Source organism: Bufo bufo, chromosome 6 (assembly GCF_905171765.1).
Source record: "Bufo bufo chromosome 6, aBufBuf1.1, whole genome shotgun sequence".
Lineage (NCBI taxonomy): Eukaryota > Metazoa > Chordata > Amphibia > Anura > Bufonidae > Bufo > Bufo bufo.
This window is the reverse complement of record NC_053394.1, coordinates 46,688,279-46,712,226: the sequence shown is the minus strand read 5'-3', so window position 1 is coordinate 46,712,226 and position 23,948 is coordinate 46,688,279. Positions and strand designations below refer to the sequence as shown.

General features: G+C 41.7%; 1 protein-coding gene across 1 annotated transcript in view; it reads left to right on the top strand.

The window, feature by feature from the left end:
• Positions 1-21,721, top strand: part of TCERG1L (transcription elongation regulator 1 like) — a 343,152-nt gene extending 321,431 nt beyond the window's left edge. Inside the window, exons 12-15 of the mRNA XM_040437737.1 lie at positions 2,808-2,931; positions 6,599-6,688; positions 11,386-11,504; positions 21,565-21,721. Coding sequence (XP_040293671.1) covers positions 2,808-2,931; positions 6,599-6,688; positions 11,386-11,504; positions 21,565-21,721 — 490 coding nt within the window. The remainder of the gene's footprint in view (positions 1-2,807; positions 2,932-6,598; positions 6,689-11,385; positions 11,505-21,564) is intronic.
• The last annotated feature ends 2,227 nt before the right edge of the window (positions 21,722-23,948 follow it).

The following is a 23,948-nucleotide window of genomic DNA, read 5'->3' as shown; positions in this document are numbered from 1 at the left end:
TGCAGTTCAGTCTCATTCACTGGACAGAGGTGTTGCTATTCTTGGCGGAAGGGGGGGGGGGGCAGACCCTTTTCTCTAAGCTTGGACAACTCCTTAAAGCATATTATCACAAACTGGGTTTTAAGATGTTGTCCCATATGGGATATTGTTGAATATGTCATACTGTATATGACAGATAGGTGCAGGTCCCACATCTAGAACTTGCTCCTACTTTCAAAACAGGGCCTCTGAAGTGAACAGAAACCCAAATGTGAAGGGATAACAAACCTCAAATGCACGGCATCCTTTCCATCCTCTCCATTCCTCTTCAAGTGGGCATATTCAGATGACCCATAGCAATGAATGGAGAGAAAGCCGTGCAAGCACATCCACCCCTTCGTTCACCACTATGGGGCTTTAGAAAATAGCCAAGATAATGATTAGAAGTTTCAGGACTGATATAAGGTTGAATGTAGGGTGGCTGCACATCTGCGCCTTACTGTCACTTTAGCGCCCCAATCTGGAAACAGGAGCAAGTATCAGAGTTGGGACCTGTATCTATCATCCAAGCGATAGTCCATAAATGTCCCAGGTAGGACAACCCCTTTAAGGAACTGACAGATTAGATGTTTGAGCTTTTTTCAAAAAATATTGCCACTTGTATCCATGGACTGCATCGACTATTGCAGCTCAGCATCATTAAAATTAATAGGGCTGAGCTGCAATACACACCATTCGTGGACGTGTATCAGCATTTTTGGAAGAAATCGGCGATCTTGTACAGCCCCTTTAAATTTTGTACTGGGTAGGTGTGTGGCCAAGTTAGGGTTACCAGCTGGTCCAGATATTTTGAAGGTAAATCAATTTCTTATACTGCAATACTAACATAAAATAGTTTATTTAAAATGAATCCCTAGGATTTAGGATATTCTCTTCCCCAGTGGTTTTCTATGGTTTTAACAGCAGCAATTCTCATAAATTGGCTGTATTCACCAGGGATCTTGCCATTGGCCACATATTTCTCTTACAGAGGCCACTAAAAAAGAAAATGTGTTTCCTGAATGAGGGAACATAGTTTTGCAGCAGCTCTCTCTGCTCTTGCCAATACAAGGGGTCCTTCTGTAAAGTCCATATGTCCTTTGGGACATATGCCCTAAAGGGACAGTTACTATATATATATATATATATATATATATATACACTGCTCAAAAAAATAAAGGGAACACAAAAATAACACATCCTAGATCTGAGTTAATTAAATATTCTTCTGAAATACTTTGTTCTTTACATAGTTGAATGTGCTGACAACAAAATCACACAAAAATAAAAAAATGGAAATCAAATTTTTCAACCCATGGAGGTCTGGATTTGGAGTCACCCTCAAAATTAAAGTGGAAAAACACACTACAGGCTGATCCAACTTTGATGTAATGTCCTTAAAACAAGTCAAAATGAGGCTCAGTAGTGTGTGTGTGTGGCCTCCACGTGCCTGTATGACCTCCCTACAACGCCTGTGCATGCTCCTGATGAGGTGGCGGACGGTCCCCTGAGGGATCTCTTCCCAGACCTGGACTAAAGCATCTGCCAACTCCTGGACAGTCTGGTGGATAGAGCCTGGTGGATAGAGCGAGACATGATGTCCCAGATGTGCTCAATTGGATTCAGGTCTGGGGAACGGGCGGGCCAGTCCATAGCATCAATGCCTTCATCTTGCAGGAACTGCTGACACACTCCAGCCACATGAGGTCTAGCATTGTCTTGCATTAAGAGGAACCCAGGGCCAACTGCACCAGCATATGGTCTCACAAGGGGTCTGAGGATCTCATCTCAGTACCTAATGGCAGTCAGGCTACCTCTGGTGAGCACATGGAGGGCTGTGCGGCCCTCCAAAGAAATGCCACCCCACACCATTACTGACCCAATGCCAAACCAGTCATGCTGGAGGATGTTGCAGGCAGCAGAACGTTCTCCACGGCGTCTCAAGACTCTGTCACGTCTGTCACATGTGCACAGTGTGAACCTGCTTTCATCTGTGAAGAGCACAGGGCGCCAGTGGCGAATTTGCCAGTATTGGTGTTCTCTGGAAAATGCCAAACGTCCTGCACGGTGTTGGGCTGTAAGCACAACCCCCACCTGTGGACGTCGGGCCCTCATATCACCCTCATGGAGTCTGTTTCTGACCGTTTGAGCAGACACATGCACATTTATGGCCTGCTGGAGGTCATTTTGCAGGGCTCTGGCAGTGCTCCTCCTGTTCCTCCTTGCACAAAGGCGGAGGTAGCGGTCCTGCTGCTCGGTTGTTTCCCTCCTACGGCCTCCTCCACGTCTCCTGATGTACTGGCCTGTCTCCTGGTAGCGCCTCCATGCTCTGGACACTACGTTCACAGACACAGCAAACCTTTTTTCCACAGCTCGCATTGATGTGCCATCCTGGATAAGCTGCACTACCTGAGCCACTTGTATGGGTTGTAGACTCCGTCTCATGCTACCACTAGAGTGAAAGCACCGCCAGCATTCAAAAGTGACCAAAACATCAGCCAGGAAGCATAGGAACTGAGAAGTGATAAGTGGTCACCACCTGCAGAACCACTCCTTTATTGGGGGTGTCTTGCTAATTGCCTATAATTTCCACCTGTTGTCTATCCCATTTGCACAACAGCATGTGAAATTGATTGTCACTCAGTGTTGCTTCCTAAGTGGACAGTTTGATTTCACAGAAGTGTGATTGACTTGGAGTTACATTGTGTTGTTTAAGTGTTCCCTTTATTTTTTTGAGCAGTGTATATATATCTGACCGTATTATTTTCTGTTTTATTTTTTTCTTACAGGACAGAAGATTCGCATGCGATTGAACAAGGGGAAGAGGAAGATGAAAAATCATCATCCATAAAATCAGTGCCCCCTTTGGAGGATCGGATGATATGCTTTAGGAACATGCTTCTTGAGAGAGGGGTAGGCATTTTCCTCTAGTTACATGTTTGGTATAATTTTTAATTGGGCCAGCTTGTAGCTGCCTACTGATTTTGTTGGAAATATGCTTCTAAGCTGCCAGACCTGATGGAAATCGCACAATTTCAGTTAATGTCATTTTCTATGAGTACAATATTGATCCTCAGAACAGGTCATCAATTTCTGATCAATGCAGTGGCATGCCAAGGGTGGGGGGGAGGGGGTGCAGTCTGCCCTGGGTGCCCGCTGTCAGGAGGGTGCCAGAGCCCAGAAGCAATAAGCGTTTCCATCAATACAAATGGAGGCGCTCATTGCTGGAGCACTGGGAAGCTGCGGTCCTATCAATCACTGACTGTCTTATCACTCAGCTCCCCACACTCCTTCTTTTCTTCAGGCTGGCACTCTGAATGGTGAAACATGAAGCCTTTTGCTCCCTGCTCCACTATTCAGCCTGCAGACACAGAACGCACTGCTGGCCTGTGTGGGAACATCCTACAGCCCAGGAATCTACCTGTGCTCCTCCCAAACATTGCTGTAGAGTGATCTGTGTCTGAAGGGGAGATCTGGATGTGAGCATCAGGAACGGGACAAGGTAAGTAGTTACTGTTTTTTTTTTCTTAACACAACGGGGACAAAAAGGGAATTACTACTATGGAGGCGGCACAATGGACATTATTACTATGAAGGGGACACAATAGGCATTACTACTCTGAAGGGGCCACAATGGGCATTACTACTATTATTAAGGAGGCACAATGGACTTTACCACTCTGAAGGGGGCACAATGTGCATTACTTCTATGAAGGGGCAAAATAGGCATTACTACTACAAAGAGGGCACAAAAGCCATTACTACTAAAAATGGCGCACATGGGCACTATTATTACTATGAAGAGAGCACAGAAGGCATTACTACTATGAAGGGGGCACAATAGGCATTATTATCATGAAGGGGCACAGATGACATTATTACTATGAAGGGGGCACAGAGGACATTACTACTATGAAGGGGTCACAATAAGGATTATTATTATGAAGGGGCACAATAGGCATTACTACTATGAAGGGGGCACAGTGGGCATTAATACTATAAGGGGGCATAGAGGGCCTTACTCCTGTGAAGGGGTGGGCATAACTGTTGTGGCGCACAGTGTGGGCATAACTACTGTGAAGGGGTGCAATGGGCATTACTACTGTGAATGGGGCACAACAGACATTGCTACTGTGAAGGGGCACAGAGGGCACTACTACTGTGAAGGGGCATAACTGTTATGTGGACACAGAGAGGGCATAACTACTCTGAAGGGGGCACAAAGATGACATCACAACTGTGAAGGTGGTGCACTACTGTTAAAAGGGGCACAGATAGGGCATAACTACTGTGGGGGGGGGGGGCACAATGAGGGACTGAATATTGAGGCAAAATAAAGGGATAATTACTGTAAGGGGGCACAATGTGGGTATAACTACTATAAAAGTTGTACAATGAGGGCATAAGTACTGTGAGGGGGCACAGTATGGGCATAACTACCATGAGGGGACACATATCTGGACAAAACTACTGTGAAGGTTGTACAATGAGGGCAAAACTACAGTGAGGGTGTGCAATTATTTAAATTATTGGGGGGGGGGGGTGCCAGAGAAAGGACCCATCCCGGGTGCCAAACACCTTAGGCATGCCACTGGATCAGTGGGAGCTGCCTGTGGTATCTTCATGGGCCAGTTATGTCACTATTATTGGTTACATGGCCTATATGCAGCTCACTCCCATTCAAATGAGTGAGTCCCAGTTGCAATACCAAGAACAGACACTGTACATTATATGGTGCTGTCTTTTATGTGCTGTAAGGAAGCCACCGCTTTCACCATAGCACAGGGGCCTCAGGGGCTTTAATGACTTAATCTGAATATAGGTCATTAATATTCTACTCCCAGAAAACCTCTTTAATTCTATATTGCCAGTGGAATTATAATAAAACTGCTATATAACTACATACGATAGTTACAATGGTGGAAAAAAAATGTTTAAACCTCTATGTCAGATTCAGGGCCCATGTGCTGAGTAAATTGAAGCATTCAAAGTGGAATTCGATCTGAATTTCGATTCAAATCCGAATTTCTTACGCTTCGTGGTAACGAATCGTATTTTTCCAAAATGGCGGCTACATTTGTGACAAAGTGAAAGTAAGAAGCCCAGGAACACAAGATCACCTATAATGCCATGCAGACAGCCAAGCAACAGCTAGGCAACCCCTGTGATGTCACAGCCCTTTAAAAGCCTCATTCCACGCGGTCTCTGCTATTTCATTGTGAGATGAGCATGGGGAGAGATGTGACAAATGCTATGGACAATGTTGTTAAAATATTTTAATTGTCGAATATTGGATAGGGAGAGAGCAGGGACAGTGTAGGAAGATTGTAGGGAGAGTTTTTACACACTGTAGGGAGAGCATAGGGAGACTTCAGGGACAGTGCAGGGACTGTAATCTGAAGCTGAAGCGATCCATAGGAGACTGCAGTTTGCATCAATCCCTGTGTAGGACACAGAGTTATCTAATTAAATATTGTCCACCTTGTTTAATAGAAAAGCAATTCTATTAGGCCTTGATTCTCAAATTGGGGTAAATATGCTGAATAAGCTGTCTACTGTTATTGGGGTGTCCACCTTGTTTACTTTAAAATTAAAAATATTAGCCTTTGATTCTCAAATTGGGGTGAATAACCTGTCTAGTTCTACTGTTATTGGAGTGTCCATCTGCCTATCACAGTAACTTTTTCAATACCAGAAAGGTCTAGCTATGCATGTTGCTGCAATGCACAGTGATGTACACCGAGATACACTCTTCCTGCAGGCCGGAATATAGCTGATTTACTACGCTTTGTGATTGATTAATTTTTTGAACAAATTTGTTGAAGCTTCCAAAACAAATTTTTGAAAACTTTGCTCATCTCTACTCATGACAATTGGGGATGGTCACAGCTCAACTCCTCCCCCTCGCTGCACAATAACCTCTACATTTGTTATAGAGCATGCCCACAACATCCTCTAATTGGTCAGTGAGTTGTCTCAAGTCTATATGTTCCTGTGGTGCATGTGGCCATACCATAATCCTTTACAAAAAAAGAAAAAGAAAAGAAAACTGCAGTCAAATGTAACCAGTTTAGAAAAAAAAACATTTATTAGTATCTGACTTTGGGAGAAAATAGATGCTATAATATGACAGTAAGAATAGGGCTGCAAACAACACAGTAAAAAATACCAGAAGCTTGACCAAGTGGAAAGAAGGGCAGATAAGAGCAAAGCACATTGCGATAATAGGAGCAGTGGCAGATTTAAACCCTGATATTCTAAAACAACCGATTGACATTCTTAACTCTGCTACATCAGTAATATGAGTCGAATTACTCTGTAATAAATTATATTAAAACTATTCTAAAAAAAAATAATTCAGATTTTGATATAATGATGAGAATTTTTTTACTGCAATGACTCGGGTATTGTTTTAAATATTTACATTTCTTCCCTAACAACGGGTAAGTCTTCCCGGTACTCTGCACTGAACGATCTAATTAGCTGCTTCTCAAGTTCATTAAAGTGTCAGCAAACTATAGCAAGAAGGAAGATGAAAAAAATGTTTATAATGGAACAAACTGTTTTGAATGCTCCGCAGGTGTCTGCATTCTCCACATGGGAAAAAGAGCTGCATAAAATCGTGTTTGATCCTCGATATCTCTTATTAAACTCAGAAGAACGAAAACAGGCAAGTTTGGTGTTGTACATAACTGGCGGCTGTGTGAGATTTCATAAAATACAGTGTTACTTTCCTCAAAATGCATTCTGTTGTTTCCAACCCAATTTACATAGTATGTATTGTATATAATGAATTGCCTTGATTTTACATTGATGAACTTTCATTAAAGGGGTTTTCCCACAAAAAAAATATTCCAAATCCTTTTGCATTTGCATGTAATTAAAAATTTAGTACAGCCACTAAGTTATTCACTGAAATCTATTTGTATGCTGTTTGCACTTTTTCTAATTTCTATGTCCCCTTCACTGAGGTGGACACACATTAGTCCTGCATTAGTCGCTATACAATGTATGGTGCTGTGCTTGGTATACTGTGATGAGGCTTCATACACGTATGTGGAAACTTGGCCAACAACTTAAAGGGGATATACGTAGTGTCATAAAACAACCTATTGTTTGAATCAAGTTTTGATATATATGTTTTATTTTTTTTATTTATTTTTTAGTTTGTGCCTACAATTTTTAGATAATGATAAAGAGTGAAGTAATCAGCTATGTGTCTTCATTCATCTCACATCAAAGTTGTAGCCCAGAGATGCCAGTGGACAGTGGCGTGCCTAGGGTGGCACCCCCCTAATAAAAATTGTACCATCTCACAGTAGTATTGCCCTCATTGTACAACCTTCACAGTAGTTTTGTCCAGATATGTGCCCTCTCACGGTAGTTATGCCCATATTGTGCCTCATCATGGTAGTTGTGCCCACACTGTGGCCCTTCACACTATTTATTCCCTCACTGTACAACTTTCACAGTAGTAATGTCCACATTGTGCCACCTAAAAGTACTTATCCCTTCATTGTGTCCCCTTTTACAGTAGTAATGCCCTATCTGTGCCCCTTCAAAGTAGTTATGCCCTTAATGTGCCCCAATACCCCAATAACAGTTGCAATGCCCTCTGTGCCCCTTAATAGTAGCAATGCCCATTGTGCCCCTTAATAGTAGTAATGATCTCTTTGCCCCCTTCTTAGTAATAATGCCCTTACTGTGCCCCAATAACAGTTACAACGCCCTCTGTGCCCCTTAATAGTAGCAATGCCTATTGTGCACCTTCATAGTAGTAGTGACCGCTTTGCCCTCTTCTTAGTAATAATGCCCATTGTGACCCCTTCATAGTAATAATGTCCATTGCCCCCCTTCATAATAATAATGCCCATTGTGCCCCCTTCACAGTAGTAATGCCCATTGTGCCTCCTCCATAGTAGTAATGCCCATTGTGCCCCCTCAATAATAGTAATGCCTTCTGTGTACCTTTTGTAGTAGTATTGCCTTATGTGAACCTTTGTAGTAGTATTGCCCTCTATGCCCCCTTTGTAGCAGTAATGCCCTCTGTGCCCTCTGTGTACTAGTATTGCCCTTTGTGCCCCCTCTGTAGAAGTAATGCCCTCTGTGCCCCCTTTGTAGTAGTATTGCCCTCTGTGACCCTTTATGATGGTAATGCCCTCTGTGCCCTCTTTGTGGTAGTTATGCCCTGTGTGCCCCCTTTGTGTTAGTAATGCCTTCTCTTCTGTGCCCCCTTTGTAGTAGTACATGCTCTCTCTGTGCCCCCTCTGTCAAAAACAAAACACAAAAAAACACAGTAAGTACTCACCTTTTCCCATTCCTGAAGTTCACAATCCTCTCTCCCCTACAGACACAGATCGCTCTGCAGTACTGTGTGAGAGAAGCTTATGCAGATTTCCGGGCTGCAGGCTCCTCCCACACAGGCCGGCAGCACAATCTGTGTCTGCAGGCTCAATGGTGGAGCATGAAGAAGTCTCTCTGCCTCATTCTTCAGTGTGGGGGAGGCAGAGCGTGGGGGGCTGAGTGACAGGACAGCAGCTCCCGGCTCTCCACAATGAGCGCTTCCATCTGTATTGATAGAAGTGCTCATTGCTGTAATTACAGCTGCTCCACCCCATTAAAGTGACTGTGACGAGCAGTTGTAATTACACTGCACCACCACTGCAAATGAGGTAATTACACAGGTAATTTTGAAGAGGAACCAGTACTCCCACAAGCCTCGCTACCCCTTCAAACAGCCGATTAGCCGGGGTGCCAGGAGTCGGACCCCAACTGATCTGATATTGGTGACATCCCAAGAACTCCCAGCAGCCATGCTGATCTGATATTGATGAGCTATCCTGAGGATAAGTCATCAATATTATAACACTGCACAACCCTTTTAACCCTTCCCGCCCAGTGCTGTAATAGAACGGCGCAGCGGGGAGTGACTTGCCGCCCAGCGCAGTACTATTATGGCGCGCTGATTGGGCGGGTGCCGGAGCTTCGCCTGCCCAGTCAGCGGCGGAGTCCAGCAGTCACTGATAGCCGGACCCCTGCTATATGTGCCGGCATCGGTGAAAACACTGACACATTAACCCTTGATGTGCCACGGTCAGAGCTGACCGCGGCATGTGCGTTGTCCGTGCGGAGATTGGAACAGCCATCAGGTCCCCGCGCTGCTGTGACGGGGACCCGATGGCAGGGAAGGTAGCCCGATATAGGCATCGTGTCCGTCTTCCATGTAACCCTGTGAGATCCTGCCCCCTGGATCTCACAGATAGCAGGCTGTAAGTGTATTACTCTGGTAATACACTTACAGCCAATGCATAACAATACATAAGTATTGTAATGCATTGCAAAGGGGATCAGACCCCCAAAAGTTAAAGTCCCAGAGTGGGACAAAAAATAAAGTGAAAAAAAAGTAACAAAAAATAAAGTTTTACAAAAAAATTTAAAGTTTTAAGTTAAAAAAAAAATGTCCTTTTGCCAAAATAAAGTAAATAAAATTTGTAAAAAATATGAAAAAAAAAGAAAAGTTGATATATTAGGTATTGCTGCGTCTGTATCGACCGGCTCTATAAAAATATCACATGACCTAACCTCTCAGATGAACACCGTCAATTTTTTTTAATAAAAACTGTCCTAAAAAAAAAGATTTTTTGTCCCCTCACATCACGAAAAGTGCAACACCAAGTGATCAAAAAGGCGTATGCCCCCCAAAATAGTACCAATCTAACCGTCACCTCATCTCGCAAAAAATGAGCTCCTACCTAAGACAATCGCCCAAAAAATAAAAAAAATCTATGGCTATGGAGACACTAAAACATCATTTTATTTTTTGTTTCAAAAATGCTGTTATTGTGTAAAACTTAAATAAATAAAAAAAAGTATACATATTAGGTATCACCGTGTCTGTAAGAACCTGCTGTATAAAAATATCTCATGAACTAGCCCCTCAGGTGAACACCGTAGAAAAAATAAAAACAGTGTAAAAAAAGCTTTTTTTTTAACTATAAGTCACAAAAAGTGTACTACCAAGTGATCAAAAAGTCATACACACCCTACAATCATGCCAATCAAACTGTCATCTCATCCCGCAAAAAATGAGAGCCTACCTAAGAAAATCACCCAAAAAATATAAAAAACTATGGCTCTCAGAATATGGAGACACGAAAACATGATTATTTTTTGTTTCAAAAATGCTGTTATTGTGTATAACTTAAATAAATAAAAAAGTGTACATATTAGGTATCAAGTGAATGTGGCATTTATTTGTAATTACACTAAAATAGGGTCATTTTGGGTGGTTTCTATTATGTAAGACTCACAAAATAACTTCAGACCTAAACTGGTCCTTAAAAAGTGGGTTTTGGAAATTTTCTGAAAAATTTCAAGATTTGCTTCTAAACTTCTAAGGGTAATTTCACACTAGCATTTTTCTTTTCTGGCACTGAGTTCCGTCATAGGGGCTCAATACCAGAAAAGAACTGAACAGTTTCATCCCCATGCATACTAAATGGAAAGAAATCCGTTCAGGATGCATCAGGACGTCTTCAGTTCAGTCACTGAATGACGTTTTGGACGGAGGAAATACGGCAGCATGCCGCAGTATTCTCTCCTTCCAAAATTCCGGATCAGTTGCCGGAATGCAGGATCCGGCATTAATTTACATTAAAAATACCGGAATGCTGGATGCCGCATGCGCAGACCGGTAAAAATGTAAAAAAATAAATAAAAAAGGATCCGTTTATCCGTATGACAAACGGAGAGACAGATCCGTTCTTGCAATGCATTTCTAAGACTGATCCGCATCCGGATCCATCTACAAATGCTGTCCATTTTCATGCAGATTGCCTGATCCGGCAGGCAGTTCCGGCGACGGAAGTGCTTGCTGGATCACTCTGCCGCAAGTGTGAAAGCAGTCTAAGCCTTCTAATTTTCCCAAAAAAATAAAATGGTATTCACAAAATGATTCAAACATGAAGTAAACATATAGGGAATTTAAAGTAATAACAATTTTTAAAGGTATTACTATCTATAGTAAAAGTAGAGAAATTGAAATTTGAAAATTTGCTAATTTTTCCAAATTTTGGTAAATTTACTCAATTTTACCACTGTCATGAAGTACAATATGTGATGAAAATACAATCTCAGAATGGCCTGGATAAGTAAAAGTGTTTTAAAGTTATTACCACATAAAGTGACACATGTCGGATTTGCAAGAAATGGCCTGGACAGGAGAGTGAAAACTGGCACGGGGTAGAAAGGGTAAAGATACTAGATTCAACAATGTCATCATAAATCTGTCTTTTTGATACTGTAACAGTTTTGGTAAGAAGCTAATGCAACGTTGTCCTGATAAAACATTTGTAAATTCACTTCTAGGTGTTTGAACAATTTGTAAAAACTCGAATTAAGGAAGAATATAAAGAAAAGAGGAGTAAATTAATGCTTGCCAAAGAAGAATTTAAAAAGCTACTAGAAGAATCCAAATTGTCTCCAAGGTATTGTTAACACTTCTAAAAAGTGAATTGTACATGGAGTTTCTCAATGTTTGTAATTATACATTGCATCAAGGAAGAAGACAAGCAGAGGATGATAGAATCACTACAAACAGTGTCTGGGTCCAGACGATCCAACATCTGTGAATTACACATGCTGATCATTCATTTCATTTGAAATGTGTAAGGCTTCATTTCTTCTGTGGTGGCACTGCAGCAGTAATAAAAGCAGTAATAAAACATGTGGCTAAAAGCAGCTTTTTGCCGCAATTACAGAGGGGCAAAAAATGCACTAGATCACACTTGTGATGAGGTGCAACATGTGAACCCTGCCATACGGCCGGGCCTACATTTCCTAAAGATGTTGCCCAAGTGGTTAATACAGGTGACCTATCCCGATTCCTCACAATTAAAAAAAATTATTAAAAAAACGCATTACCAGAGGTAGACTGGAAACTTAAATATGAAACTTAAATATGAAAAGTGGCCTTGTTTTGTAGTTGAGTCCAAATTTATAGAAGGCATGTCCAGCAATACCTTATTGTGGCACTTTATACCACCCAACAGCCAAATACCACAGTCCATCACAAAATACTTCCAGCAGCATAAAATACATCCCCAAAAACCTCCTCTGGCCGGCCCTCTGGGTATCCTGTTTGAAAAGGCTGCAGCACTCCAGGCCATGTGATTGATGAATGTGAAGTCACTGGTCTCTTCAAACAGTTGATCGGTGAGGCTGTTGACCCCACTAATCAGATATTGATGACCTATCCTCAGTTGGACAGTTCCTTTAATTAGCAATTACTACACAGAACGACTAAGAATGCTAAAGGGAAAATTAAATCTTACTTAGTAATAATTGCTAAGTTCAGAGCCCAGATAACAAGGGAGAAACATTGTAGTTAAATAGGCCACAAAGATCAGTAGGCCACTGGCTATACAACTGTGCAATTTTCACAAATGCAGGCCAATTCCTCTGCCAGCATGGCCAGAACAGAAGCATTTGGTGCAGAGTAAGTTTGTAACAGGTCCATGCTGATATTATTTGGGCATTACAGTATCATATGGTTCCATCTGCCTGCATTAGGCCAAGAAATATTATTAAGATAATGCATACCATTTTGGCATAATATGGTGGTATTTTGTGGGTATATCTTGAGCGTACGGTGACATAATCTGGGTTGAAATTTTCTAAAATCTATCTAAAGAAGTTAAACAGGGTGGGTGGCCATATCTTACTTACTGCACAGGGCAACAGATGTACTTTTAGCAATTAAAGTAGTTAAAGCAATTTAGAACCACTTTTAGCTCTTTTAGGTTTTTTATCATTTGTTCCATTGTAAAATGCCATGGTATTCAGATGATGAAATTCGAAACCTGAAAATGTCTCTAATTATCGTAAATGAATCTTAAATTGGAACAACAAAGAAACAGACTGCCTGCAAGAAAAATGTAATGAGTAAACCGAAGTGTTTAGAGAAAACATATTGTGAGGCAGCTTGGAGAAGTTGGGGGTCATATATGAATCCCACTATGTTTTTTGTGTTTTCTGATAGGGAAGTAATTAACAGCAATTGTCTACTTTGGAGAGTACAATTTTTTGGGTAGAAATGCCTTTGCTGAAAAGCTGATTGTAGACTGCTGGAAAAACCTAAGATCAGAAGTAATCTGTGGGGAAACAAAGCAGGAAGTGCCCAATTCCACTTAAGTGTTATCATGGCATGAAGCACTGGATCCCACTGAAATCATTGTATCCATATACTGCCAGTATAGATGAGCGAAGTTCTTAAAAATTTGATTTGGCTGCTTGGCCGAATTCTACCCCAAAAAAATTAGCTTTGTGATCAATTACTTTGTCATGAAGCGCATTTTTTTCTAAGTAGCGGGTGGAATGACAGGGAACGGCGATTGTGAAGCCCCATCCCCCTTTCATTGAACCCCTCAGATGCCATGTTCATTGCTGATCTTGGCATCTGAGATCAATATTAAAGCATTTTAGGGGTTGCTCATAAATTTTTTTAATTCTACTTACCTTATCCATTTGAGCGCGAAAAGGCTGCCGAGGCCATCTTTCTTAATGATCCAGTGCGAAATCTCGTCATCATGTCGGCTAGCATGGTGACTTCATAGGTAACCGCCACCAGATTTCGTGTTGACATCTTCGCGCTCAAATGGATGTGGTAAGTATGATTTTTTTTATTTTTTTTTTACCGCCATTACAAGGAAAATTGTTTTGTTACCGAGAAAGCACGAGGAAATTCAGGCTTGCAGCAAATCAAATTTTTCCAGAAATTCGGATCGAAGTCCACTTCGTTAACTTCAATTAGCTCAACACTAACTGGCAGGTGTTTCCAGTCTTCCAGATGACCCCATCAATGCCCCCCCCCCCCCCCCAGTGGGCAAATTCTGTAATATGGTGCCTTTCCAAAGAAATCTTATACCTAAAACTTAGAAAAATTGCTGGTACAACATGATAACTAGAGATGAGCGAATCGAAGCTGACGAAGTCGAATTCGTTCTCAATTTCAGGAAAAATTTGATTCTGATCGAATGCAAATTTCCTTGCGCTTCGTGGTAACGAATTGCAAATTTTTCCTAACATGGCAGCTAGCCGGCTACAATGGCGGCTTAAATGGTGGCTACACATGTGAGGACATGGGGCAAGGAACTCTGCAAAGGCGGGATGACCCATAATGCCAAGCATGCAGCCAATCAGCAGCCAGCCAGCCCTGTGGACAGTGAGAGGAATCATTTCACAGGCAGGGAGAGATGTGTGCAGATGCTAGGGAGAGTCATAGGAAAAACCTCATTGTGAAAAAAAGCGATTTACAAGTGCAGCAAAACATTACTTGGGGATCCAGATAGTCTCATAATACAGCTCTGTCTTTCCAGCAATTAGTTATTGGGGTGTAAGTGCTATGTTGAAAAGCCTTTGGTGGCTTTAATCTGTGGGAAAAGATAAATATATACGCAGGTCACTTTTGCTGTTAACTGCACTGATATCATTTAGTGGCCTATTTCAATACAATACAAGAAAAATAGACGCAGGTCACTTTTGTTGTTATTTGCGCTAAAAGCGTTTATTGCCATATTTCTAGAGAAAAAGAGAAAAATAGACCAAGTTCATATTTGCTGTTATTTGCGCTAAAAGCATTTCTTGTCATATTTCACTATAATACGAGAAAAATAGACGCAGTTCACATTTAGTGTTATTTGCACTAAAAGTGTTTATTGTCATATATTTTACTACAGTACTAGAAAAATAGATGCAGTTCACATTTGGTGTTATTTGCGCTAAATGTGTTTATTGCCATATTTCTAGAGAAAAAGAGAAAATAGACTTAGTTCATATTTGGTCTTAATTGTGCTAAAAGCGTTTATTGTCATATTTCTAGAGAAAAATATTCGCAGTTCTCTTTTTCTGTTATTTACTTAGAAATCGTTTAGTGGGCTATTGTAGTCCAATACGAGAAAAATATACGCAGTTCACTATTGCTGTTATTTACGCTGAAATAGTTTTATTGCCAATTTCAAATCCTTTAGTTGCCTATCTCAGTAAGAAAAGAAAAGTATATTTGGCGCTTTTAGGGGTGTTTTAATTTGCTTTTAATTTATTTAGTTCAGCTAAAAGTATGTCAGACAGAGAAGTGCCAGGCCCTGCACAGGGGAGTGTCAGAGGCATAAATGATTATGGCGCAGGCACAGGTTGCAGCAGAGTAAGGGTGCGTGGCAGCAGGGGTTTCTTCCCGAGGCCTCAGGTGCACATGTCAGCTAGCGATCGTGCCTTGACCAGCAACCCAGCGGTTCTTGATTGGTTGACTGGAGCTTCGACTTTGTCGCAAGTGACAGCAGCACCAGCAGACTGAGTCTAGAGTCGCTGATGAGCAGCTTTCTTCACCCGCATAGTGAAGAAACTACTCACCAGCAGCAGTAGGTAGACCTGAACCAGGACCTGAACCAGCAGGTGGTGGCACACTTTGACAGCACACTGACAGCCGTCATAGAAGATCTGTTGGACTACTGCGCAGCCAAACTGGATTTGTGGCCGCAACTGGCCGAGTTTGCCCTGGAAAAGCTGTCCTGCCCAGCCAGTAGTGTGGCATCAGAGCGGGTGTTTAGTGCGGCGGGGGCCATAGTTACCCCAAGAAGAACTCGCCTGTCCACCCAAAATGTGTAGAGACTTACTTTTGTCAAGATGAATAAGGCATGGATCAGCCAGGATTTCCACCCACGAATGCCTGATGCATCAGATTAGATCATCCATCTCCACACTATGTCACCGTGCCACTGTGTGGTATCATGCTGCTGCTGCTGTTGCTGCCATGCTCACACTGTCACCATGCCACTCTGTGGCCTCCTGATGCTGCCATCTCTACACTATGTCACCTTGCCACTTTGTGGCCTCCTGATGCTGCCATCTCCACACTATGTAACCTTGCCACTTTGTGGTATCATGCTGCTGCTGTTGCTGCCATCTCCACACTATGTCACCGTGCCACTTTGTGGCCTCCTGATGCTGCCATGTCCATGCTATGTCACGTGCCACTCTGTGGCCTAATCATACTGCTGCTGTCACCTCCACACTTTGTAGGAGAAGGGGCAGGTGGATTGGGTGTGTGATCACGCCCAATGTCCTACAGAGGTGACCCTGGGTGAGCGCCAGTCCACTGTGTGGAGTATGGGATGGAACATTGATCAGTACTAATGGGATTAACCTTTTAAAGGTCCAGTACTGTATATAAGACCAAAAAAAATTTAAGACAATATGAATATAAAAAATAAAAAATAAAATAAGTGACTTAGGAAATAAAGTTAAAATCAAAGTTAAAATCACCACTAGTGGTGGGAAATATATATAAAATAGTGTGTATATATATATATATATATATATATATATATATATATATTAAGAATGAGCTATTACTCACTTCACAGGGAAGGGGGGGTTACTCGTATAAGCATAATACACTGGTAAACCTGTAAGCCCCCCCCCAGCCTGGATCGCCTCTAGATAGTAAAAGATGAAGGCAGCCACAGTCAGGAAGCTTCTTTTCAACTTTCTTTATTCTAGTAAATAAAATCCGGCTCAACGCGTTTTGGGACCAGGTTTCCCTTCATCAGGAGCAGCTTTTTGTTGCTCCTGATGAAGGGACACAGGGTCCCGAAACGCGTTGAGACGGATTTTATTTACTGGAATAAAGAAAGTTGAAAAGAAGCTTCCTGACTGTGGCTGCCTTCATCTTTTACTATCTAGAGGCGATCCAGGCTGGGGGTTACAGGTTTACTGGTGTATTATGCTCATCCGAGTAAACTCCCCCACCCTCCTTGAAGTGAGTAGTAGCTCATTCTTAATATATATACTATTTAATATATATTTCCCACCACTAGTGGTGATTTTAACTTTGATTTTAACCTTGATTTCAACTTTATTTCCTAATTTACTTATTTTTTTATTTTATTTTTTATATTCATATCGTCTTAATATTGCTTTTTTGGTCTTATTTACAGTACTGAACCTTTAAAAGGTTTATCCCATTAGTACTGATTACTGTTCCATCCCATACTCCACACAGTGGACTGGTGCTCATCCAGGGTCACCTCTGCAGGACATTGGGTGTGATCACACACCCAATCCACCTGCCCCTTCTCCTACATTGTATTTACCTGCAGACCTGTCTGACCCTTAAGCAGCCTCTCCACCCGCCCGACCCATAATTGCTCCTGTCTCCCCTCTACCATCTCCATCCCCTGGCATCTCAATTTTTTCGGGTCTTCTGGATATCTATCCTACAAGATCCGATTAACCCTCAAACTCTCTCTCTTTCCACCTCCACACTTTGTCATTGTGCCACTCTGTGGCCTCCGGATGCTGCCATCACCTCCAGACCCTGTCATTGTGCCACTTGGTGGTCTCCTCATGCTGCTTCCACCTACCACTATGTCATAGGGCAACTCTCTGGACTTCTCATGCTGTTACCACCCTCCCCACTCTATGACAGGGTCGCTATTGTCCATGTTTGGCCTTCTTGAAACCACCATTTATTTGACCTTTCTTCTGATCGGTCAGAAGGAAGGAAAAATGAGACGCACAACGGATCCTGTCTGTGTAGCAGCTTTAAGGCCTGTATGGTTCCATCAGAATTGGCTTATGATTTGGTAGCCAAAAGCAGAAGTGGGTACAAAACACAGAAGACATGCAAATATTACCTTCATGTGTCATCTCTGTTTTAGATCCACTCCTGGTTTTTTTGGCATTACCGATACTCATGGATTACTGAGCAAATGCTGACCGAGTGAAGGCTGATGCTCCACAGACATAATCAGTTTTTTGTGGGTTATTGTTCAGAGGAAGGGAAAAATAATCAGTGACTTCAACAAAAACTTAACTGACGCCCTCTCCACTTTGTCAGGGGGGCTCTACTTGTATAAGCGTTTATTAGAACACGTTCTGTAGACATCTATGTGGAATCAGCTGACGACGGTGTAAAAGGAGTGCTCTTCTTCTTGACGCTAACATGGACCTGTAAAGCTGAATTAATACTTGAGTAGTTTGGTCAGTTTTAACCCCGTGACTGCCCAAATAAGTGAAGTGTGCAGTGATTCTAATAGCGACGCCTGTCATATGCATGTCATACTGACTGACAGTATTATTTCACTACCCCAGCAGACTCCCTATGCGTGTTACTGCAAGGCACAGTGTTCTACACGTATATAAAGGCTCTATGCAGCCCGGAAATAGCGTTTTTTTATCGCAATTTGTCATAAATATATTCGGATCGAAGCAAATCTTTTTGGAAAATTCGGCGAACAGGCCGAATCTAATTTTTTTGAAATTCGCTCATCTCTAATGATAACGGGCCATACTTCTAGCAACAAAAAGGATAATTATTTTTACATTGTCTAATCTACTGTATATATTCACCTTTACCTACAGTTTGGAATCACTTATAAAATTAATCTACACAAAAAAAACTAAATACTGTACTCACAAAGATACAGGTGAAACTCAAAAAATTTGAATATCACAGTTAATTTATTTCAGTAATGCAACTTAAAAACTGAAATTAATATATGAGATTGACTCATTACATGCAAAGCGAGATATTTCAAGCCTTTATTTGTTATAATTTGGATGATTATGGCTTACAGCTTATGAAAACCCTAAAGTCACAATCTCATGTACCCTTTTCTCAGGGGGTATGGATTAATTAGCTGACTCCATTCACTTAAAGGGGTACTTCCATCTTAAGCATTTACGGTATATCTACAGGGTATACTGTAAATGTATGATAGATGCAAGTCCCACCTCTGGGATCCACACCTATATTTAGAAAAGGCTCTCTAGACCTTGTCTGTCCGGGATGCGACAGCCAGAGGTGATCAGAGGTGATCAGAGTTAGGCCTCATGCACACGACCGTATTTTTTTGCGGTCCGCAAAACGGGGTTCCGTTTTCCCGTGATCCGTGACCGTTTTTTCGTCCGTGGGTCTTCCTTGATTTTTGGAGGATCCACGGACATGAAAAAAAAGTCGTTTTGGTGTCCGCCTGGCCGTGCGGAGCCAAACGGATCCGTCCTGAATTACAATGCAAGTCAATGGGGACGGATCCGTTTGACGTTGACACAATATGGTGCCATTTCAAACGGATCCGTCCCCTTTCAATGTAAAGTCTGGAGTCCCTTTTATACCATCAGATCGGAGTTTTCTCCAATCCGATGGTATATTTTAACTTGAAGCGTCCCCATCACCATGGGAACGCCTCTATGTTAGAATATACTGTCGGATATGAGTGAGATCGTGAAACCTCATTTCCGACAGTATATTCTAACACAGAGGCGTTCCCATGGTGATGAGGACGCTTCTAGTTAGAATATACTACAAACTGTGTACATGACTGCCCCCTGCTGCCTAGCAGCATCCGATCTCTTACAGGGGGCCGTGATCAGCACAATTAACCCCTTAGGTGCCGCACCTGAAGGGGTTAATTGTACTATCATATCCCCCTGTAAGAGATCAGGGCTGCCAGGCAGCAGGGGGCAGACCCCCCCCCTCCCCAGTTTGAATATCATTGGTGGCCAGTGCGGCCCCCCCCCCCCTCCTCCCTCTATTGTAATAAATCGTTGGTGGCACAGTGTGCGCCCCCCATTGGCCCCCCTCCCTCTATAGCATTAACAACATTGGTGGCTAGTGTGCGGCCTCCCATCTTCTCCCCCCCCCCCCCCCCGATCATTGGTGGCAGCGGGTTACTAGCAATAGTACAATAGTAAAAGATTCATACTTTACCTGGGAGCTTGGGAGCTGCGAGGTTCGTGTCCGGCCGGGAGCTCCTCCTATTAGTAAGTGACAGTTCATTTAGCAATGCGCCACACAGACCTGTCACTTACCAGTAGGTGGAGCTCCCGGCCGGACACGAACATCGCAGCAGCAGCCTGGAGCAGGTAAGTATGAATCTTCTACTATTGTACTATTGCTAAGTAACCATGGCAACCAGGACTGTAGTAGCGTCCCGGTTGCCATGGTTACTGATCGGAGCCCCAGCGATTAAACTGGGACTCCGATCGGAACTCCGCTGCCACCAATGATGGGGGGGGGGAGAGATGGGAGGCCGCACACTGGCCACCAATGTTGTTAATGCTATAGAGGGAGGGGGGGCCGATGGGGGGCGCACACTGTGCCACCAACGAATTATTACAATAGCGGGAGGGAGGGGGGGGGCCGCACTGGCCACCAATGATATTCAAACTGGGGAGGGGGGGGGAGGGTCTGCCCCCTGCTGCCTGGCAGCCCTGATCTCTTACAGGGGGCCGTGATCAGCACAATTAACCCCTTCAGGTGCCGCACCTGAAGGGGTTAATTGTGCTGATCACGGCCCCCTGTAAGAGATCGGGTGCTGCCAGGCAGCAGGGGGCAGTCTTGTACACAGTTTGTAGTGTATTCTAACTAGAAGCGTCCCCATCACCATGGGAACGCCTCTGTGTTAGAATATACTGTCGGTTCTGAGTTTTCACGAAGTGAAAACTCAGCTTTGAAAAAGCTTTTATGCAGACGGATCTTCGGATACGTCTGTATAAAAACTAACCTACGGCCACGGATCACGGACACGGATGCCAATCTTGTGTGCATCCGTGTTCTTTCACGGACCCATTGACTTGAATGGGTCCGTGAACCGTTGGCCGTGAAAAAAATAGGACAGGTCATATTTTTTTCACGGCCAGGAAACACGGCTCACGGATGCGGCTGCCAAACGGTGCATTTTCCGTTTTTTCCACGGACCCATTGAAAGTCAATGGGTCCGCGAAAAAAAACGGAAAACGGCACAACGGCCACGGATGCACACAACGGTCGTGTGCATGAGGCCTTATGAAAACAGCCAATACAGCTATGATACACTGTTTCTGTAGCTCCTATACAAGTGAATGGGAGTTACAGAAACAATGTATCACTGTGAGTTACGCTGTTTCTGTAAATTGTGAGATATGGAAACAGTGTGCTATGCTGGTTCCATAGCTCCCATTCACTTGCTTGACAGATATAGAAACAGGGTAGTACCGGCTATTCGGCTGTTTCTGTAGTTAAACCCTCCTCAGGATGCCACACCCAGGTGGGATGTGCTTGGAGCCTGCAAAGAAATGGGAATACCCCTTTAACTGTGTTGCAGATTCTTGGATGGAATTGAAGCTGTGCAAGGTAACAGCTGAAGGGACCACAATCCATATGTTGACAGTCTCAACATATGGGTATCAAAAGCCAGATCTTCACCAATCATAATGTTATGGCTAATTCTAGGACAGGGGTCAGCAACCTCCAGCACTCCAGCTGTTCTGAAACGACAACTCCCAGAATCCACCTTTCACTTCTATGGGAGTTACAAGAACAGCCAAGTAAGTGTGCATGCTGGGAGTTGTAGTTTCACAGCAGCTGATCCCTGTCCTAGGAATGTGCCATGAAAATATTGTTGTTTTTTTTACTTCAATAATCAACAAGTCTTAACCTGCAAAAAATGTGCTATTTGAATAAAGTGTATTCATTATACTGTAATTACTATTTTACCTTGTCCTCCCTAGGACTACCTTTAAGGAATTTGCAGAGAAATATGGAAGAGACCAACGTTTCCGTGTTGTTCAGAAAAAGAAAGACCAAGAACATTTTTTCAACCAGTTCATAAATTCACTTAAAAAACGAGACAAAGAAAACAGAATGAGATTACGGAAAATGAGATAAGACTAAAACACTTGACACGTGCAATAAACATTTCCTCAAAATTGTAGCTGTTGGAAGAAGTAGAAGGAAAAATGTTCTTTATAATTTATCAGACAGAAGAAATCCAACGAGGATGCTATATCCTGGAGACTTGACCGACCTAGTGTATAAAAAGAATCTTCGAAGAAAAAAAACTAAAAGTTCTCTACGGAATAATGTTTCATATTGAAGCTATTTTTTTACAATGTTACGTTTAATGTGTTTCTATTTTCCATTATAATCTGAACTCATGTATAATTAGCTTCAGTTATGCAAATTACCAGTGAAATGCACAGCATACAAAAACTAAATTATGTGACAATAGAAGCTAATTCCATTAAAATGTCAAAACCAAAACACTCCTCCAATCTCGTTAAAAGCACAGTCCTTCTAAACCAGTGATAACCTTGTATCTGGAAAGACCAACACTTTATCCATTGTCTGAGTGGTAACAAAATTTGTTCAAAAATATTTGTGATGTGTGAATTTTTTTTAATTATGTCGTTGTTAGCACAAAAATATTAATGTTCTTTGCTCTGATGGACATACTGTACTTGCTTTAAGTAACTTGTTAATAGAAGATACAGTAATGCCAATATTTTGTAAAGCCATCCAATGTAGAGTTCTTCTATTGTATGCCAACAGTATGCATGGTATTTTTCCCATCAAATTTGTATACATGAATATTTAAGTTGTTTTTTTTTTATCAATAAATATTTTAAGAATGTTCATCTTCATGTTGTCTTAGGTTTATTGCATTCATAGACCAACACAGTGTAAAGTGAATGTCGACTCTTGAACACCATCTTGCTTTTTAAAAAATCTAAATAGGTCTAGGGCTGTTAGACAGCCAATTTTTTATTTTTTTTGTTGGTCGGGTTGGTCAAAAGATCTAAAGTGCTGATTTTATCTAATTATAGTAGGTCCAAAATTTGGCGCTAATTAATATTATTTATTAGAGGTGAGTGAGTTGATTCTTTACAATACAAAAATTTGCCAGACTTTCTTAAAAAAATTGGATTTGTCAGAATCAGAATTTCTTGATTAAAAATTTGGGTGAATTTTGCTTGTAAGGAGAAGAGAGAGAGACAGATTTTCTAGGCATTCATAGTACTTTTGATTCCAGTAGAATTGATTTGTACCCAATTTGAATTCTATGGTCAATTCAGACCCATCAGAACCTAATTAAATTTTACAAAATTTGTTCATCTCTGTTATTTATATGTATCTTCCTAGAGATCACATCTTTTGATACAGAATTTCATGAAATGTCTGTTTTAGTAAAGATTCCCTTTAGAATAAATATTTTCTTTTTAATATAATCATTTTGATATCTAACATTATGTGCTAATATATATATATATATATATATATATATATATATATATATATATATATATATAAAAAAGGAAAGATAGCGGCGGCACTGGAGACAAGCAATGTGGGTGCTATGTCCAGGGATATTGCTGCTTACCCCAGATGAACAAAAGCGAAAAAAGGACAGCACTCCAAGTAAAAAATATACTGGTCTTTAATCACCCATGCAGATGGCAACGTTTCAGCTCAAACAAGAGCCTTTTTTGAAAAAGGCTCTTGTTTGAGCTGAAACGTTGCCATCTGCATGGGTGATTAAAGACCAGTATATTTTTTACTTAGGGTGCTGTCCTTTTTTCGCTGTTATATATATATATATATATTTTTTTTTTTTTTTTTGAGGTTGACGTTTTTGAAGTTCGACATTCACTTAGAAGACCCATGGGGCATGGAACCCAATCCACAGTTTCAGTTTCACATAATGTGCAGCTTGCTTACCTTAAACATTAGAAAACTGCCAGCCAATTTAACTGATGTCAATAAACTTTCATCTAATATATACTATATAATTATAAACAACTTTTATCTTTGCCTTCTTATAATCCAGTCCTGACTGACATGACAAGTTTGACTAAATATTTGCATCCACATTTTATTCTTGAGGTCTGTTATTGCAATAGAAAGTAGATGGATGAAGGGATATATTCCTGAAGATTGGACTATGTGCTCAATTTGAGCATTATAGCAATCTTCCCTAGGAGAATCAACGCTTTGTAACACTATTACTTGTATATTGGATCACTAAATAAGTGTTTGACTTTGGCATTTCTTCCAATGCACAATTGTACCTTTATTAAAATGTATTTTAAAGTAGTTTTTCTACTTACAGTCTTAA